We start from the raw sequence: 3260 nt of genomic DNA, 5'->3' as shown, positions 1-3260 counted from the left end.
CTCACGATCTAAGGACCTCTGAACGACCAATTCAGGGAATTTGGTTCCATCCCCTCTGGATTTAACATCCAAAGAGAATATGCTATAATCATCCCGCGTGATCTGATATGTTTTCAGGCCGTTCTCCTTAGTGTCAGGGTCATAGGCAGCAGCCAAGGGGAAACGTGTGCCTGGGGCTGCGTTCTCAGATATGTCGATATCGATCTGTTCAGAAGGAAAGCTTGGTGCGTTGTCATTTATGTCCTGTATCTCAACTTTAATCATGCAGATCTCTTTGTCGTTGGCAAACACTTCCATGGAGAGCTGGCACTTGGAGTTTTGTCTGCACAGTGTATCCCTGTCGATCCGCTGTTTAGTGTATAATAGCCCGCTTTCGGGATCCACATCGATAAGGTGTGGAGCGGAGTTCTCCAACACCCTGAAGTTGGATTTTTTCCCCTGCTCTCCCAGTTCCAGCTCTGCATCCTTGGCAATGTTTCCAATGACACCTTGAATTTTCTCCTCAGGTATTGAGTAGTTCAAGTTTTTCAATGTCAGGGCTTGCGCCCATAAAAGTAGGAAAAGGAAAACAGAAAGATGCATCCCTTTCAGTGAGAGTGTCTTAGGTTTCTGATGCGTTTTATGCCTCCGACCTGTTGATCTTCCCGGCAATTTCACAATTTCTACCTTCAATTACTGAGCACACATGCCGATTCATGATAAAAAATGTATAAAGTCATTATGTGGGCTTTTCCTTTGAATGCTCTTTTCTTTCCTCCGTAGCAGGGCTCCCTTTATCCTGAGTTTTTACAACAAATGGTGAGGCTGTACAGCTAATTTATATTCTGCTGAATGCCCAGGCGCATTGGAGGCAAAATCACAATCCGGTTTCCACAAAGAAATAGCCTTTCCCAGCCTTTTCGCCTGTAATAAAAATAAAAGAAAAAAAATCTGTGTCAGATTACTGCATGTAATATTGCACTTGATCATTTAAATTATATTATAAAGATTTAAACAAGCACCTTGTGTCTCAACATATGCGCTTTTTTCCTCTGTAGTGTGACCGTGTAATTCTAATGCGTAATTCCTCATTCCCTGGGGAACGACGTGAATGGCATGTCAATCCAACCTTGAGATGCGTCGGAGCGCTTTACCGCTGAACACAGGTGGATGTTTGTGTTATTCTGCTCTCAACATGTAGGCTAAGCAATGCGTCGAGGATGCGCCATGTGGCACGAAGAGTGTTACGCGCATCATACGAGTAATTATGGATAAAGGTGGTGAGCAAATTAATACGGATAGATCTCTTTCTATGTTCTATGTCCTCAAACAGCTGCTTAACTGATGCCATATCAATACCTTGCTGTCTTAAGGCAACCCCCTGAATGCAAATGCGTTGAAATAAGCCTCTTAACCGGCATAATCCGGCTGTTAAATACAATTCTTACATAGTCGCAAAAAGCAGAGCAAATGAAACACAATCCTGGATGGTTATTTATACTGCGCTTCTTGAATAAATACAAGAAGAAGCTGTTGCATCCTCTCTGGCACTGTGCGCATCCAGCAGCTCCAGGAGCATATATGACATGTCATTTCATGTTTTTTTTTTTCTTTTCAGGATGACACTTTGGAACAGAATGATGATGAGAAACATCACACAGACTTACCTGTAATCTTATATCCAGTCTAAACACAACCATTACCAAAGACGAGTTACATCCTTCATGCACCTTCCCAATGAGTGGAGGGAAAAAAAACTCCAACTAGACTGTATGAAAAAAATAAAGTGCTCCGCAAAAGTGCGCTTGTAATGTCAATGAGGCTGATTAGGATGCAGTGACTCTCCACCGCTCATGGACTCAGACTGGAGGCGCTTCAGGACAGATATGTTGACCCAAGCGTAAAATATACATCCACAATCGTTGATATCACCAGCGCGAACAGCCTCTTGTACTTCATTGATGCGGGGTGAGACATCCCCGTGATAAATGCGTCCTGGCCCCACAGGAGGCTATACGTCCAGTCCCTAATACAAAAACCGAAAAGGGAAAAACAAGAGAGTCCAAAGTTTAAATATGGATATCAACCGAAAGTGTTCAGTCCAGTCCGACTGTCACTAAAACCAGCTGTCAATAACGGTACGGGAATAAAGAATAGATGCACTATGGTGTGCCGGTGTCCCTTCTGCCTCTGCGCGTTTCTGACTCTGACTGTCTCACTCTGTCTCATAGTGCATTAAACATTGTTACTGATCCGTCGCCCACCAATGGATGGAGGAGGAGGGGGGTAACGCAGCCAATCGTTTTCTCGGAATTCAAATTGTGGGCGAGGCTTTCAAAGCGGTCCTTTATGTGAGTGATGTGGACGCGTTTCGAAGCGCAGACGGGAGTTTATAAAAGACTCTTGTACTTTGAGAGCTCGAGCGGGGTTGGAAATCTTAACGTTAAAGAAACTGTTTATAGATCAGTAGGTAGCCAGACTGTTCACACGCACACACACACACCCACACACGATCTTACAAATGGTCATTGATAGAAGGTCCTGATGGTAAATATTGAATACTGGATGTACTGTACACTGTAAACTAAATAATGTCATATACATTTGTGTGGCTGTCACTCAGAATATTTGCAACTTGGTGAGTGTTTTCCGCACACAGAATGTTTTTTTTTAAATTATTTTACTTTAATAACATTAGTGTTATTAAATAACTTTTATTAATAACTTTTCCAAACTCCCTGAAAACTGCAGTTGTTAAACCCCTTCTGAAAAAGAGCAATCTTGATAACACCATATTGAGTAACTATAGACCAATATCAAACCTTCCTTTTATAGGAAAAATAATAATAATAATAATAATAATAATAATAATAATAAACATTTAATTAAAAAAATTAAAATTTATATAATTATAATTTAATATTTAAATAATATATTATGTAGTGCAATTCTTTGAAACAAAAATAAAGATATTTAGGTAGCACTCACCCCCCATCCACTGATCAGGTCTCAGACACGCTCTGTAATGCTCTTTGATATGGCAAATAATAAATCTTATTCCAGATCTGCTGCCTTTTGTCTGATGCAAGTTGGCTCATATTGGAGGCTGCTCGCATGGGCCTGACTCATCATCGGCCAACATGGGGATTGGAGCCGGTGTCTGAATTCATTGTGAATTCCGGCGCACGGCACCTTAATATTCTAGAGATGCTTCTCCATTGTCATATCATTACAGGGCTGCCTCTGTAATGCAGGCTGTTTGAAGCTTCTCTGTCTCTAAT

General features: G+C 41.3%; 1 protein-coding gene across 1 annotated transcript in view; it reads right to left on the bottom strand.

Annotated features, from left to right (window-relative positions):
- The window catches only part of LOC107718239 (protocadherin-17-like), a 4221-nt gene extending 2040 nt beyond the window's left edge, over positions 1-2181 (bottom strand). Inside the window, exons 1-2 of the mRNA XM_016525233.1 lie at positions 1647-2181; positions 6-903 (exon numbers count right to left, since the gene is read on the bottom strand). Of these exons, the coding sequence (XP_016380719.1) occupies positions 6-582 (577 nt within the window). The 5' untranslated portion in view covers positions 583-903; positions 1647-2181. The remainder of the gene's footprint in view (positions 1-5; positions 904-1646) is intronic.
- Between the last annotated feature and the right edge of the window lie 1079 nt (positions 2182-3260).

Source organism: Sinocyclocheilus rhinocerous, unplaced genomic scaffold (assembly GCF_001515625.1).
Source record: "Sinocyclocheilus rhinocerous isolate Xijiao unplaced genomic scaffold, SAMN03320098_v1.1 scaffold1111, whole genome shotgun sequence".
Classification (NCBI taxonomy): Eukaryota; Metazoa; Chordata; class Actinopteri; order Cypriniformes; family Cyprinidae; genus Sinocyclocheilus; species Sinocyclocheilus rhinocerous.
Note: the sequence above shows the minus strand (reverse complement) of the source record. Positions and strands in the feature narration are given on the sequence as shown.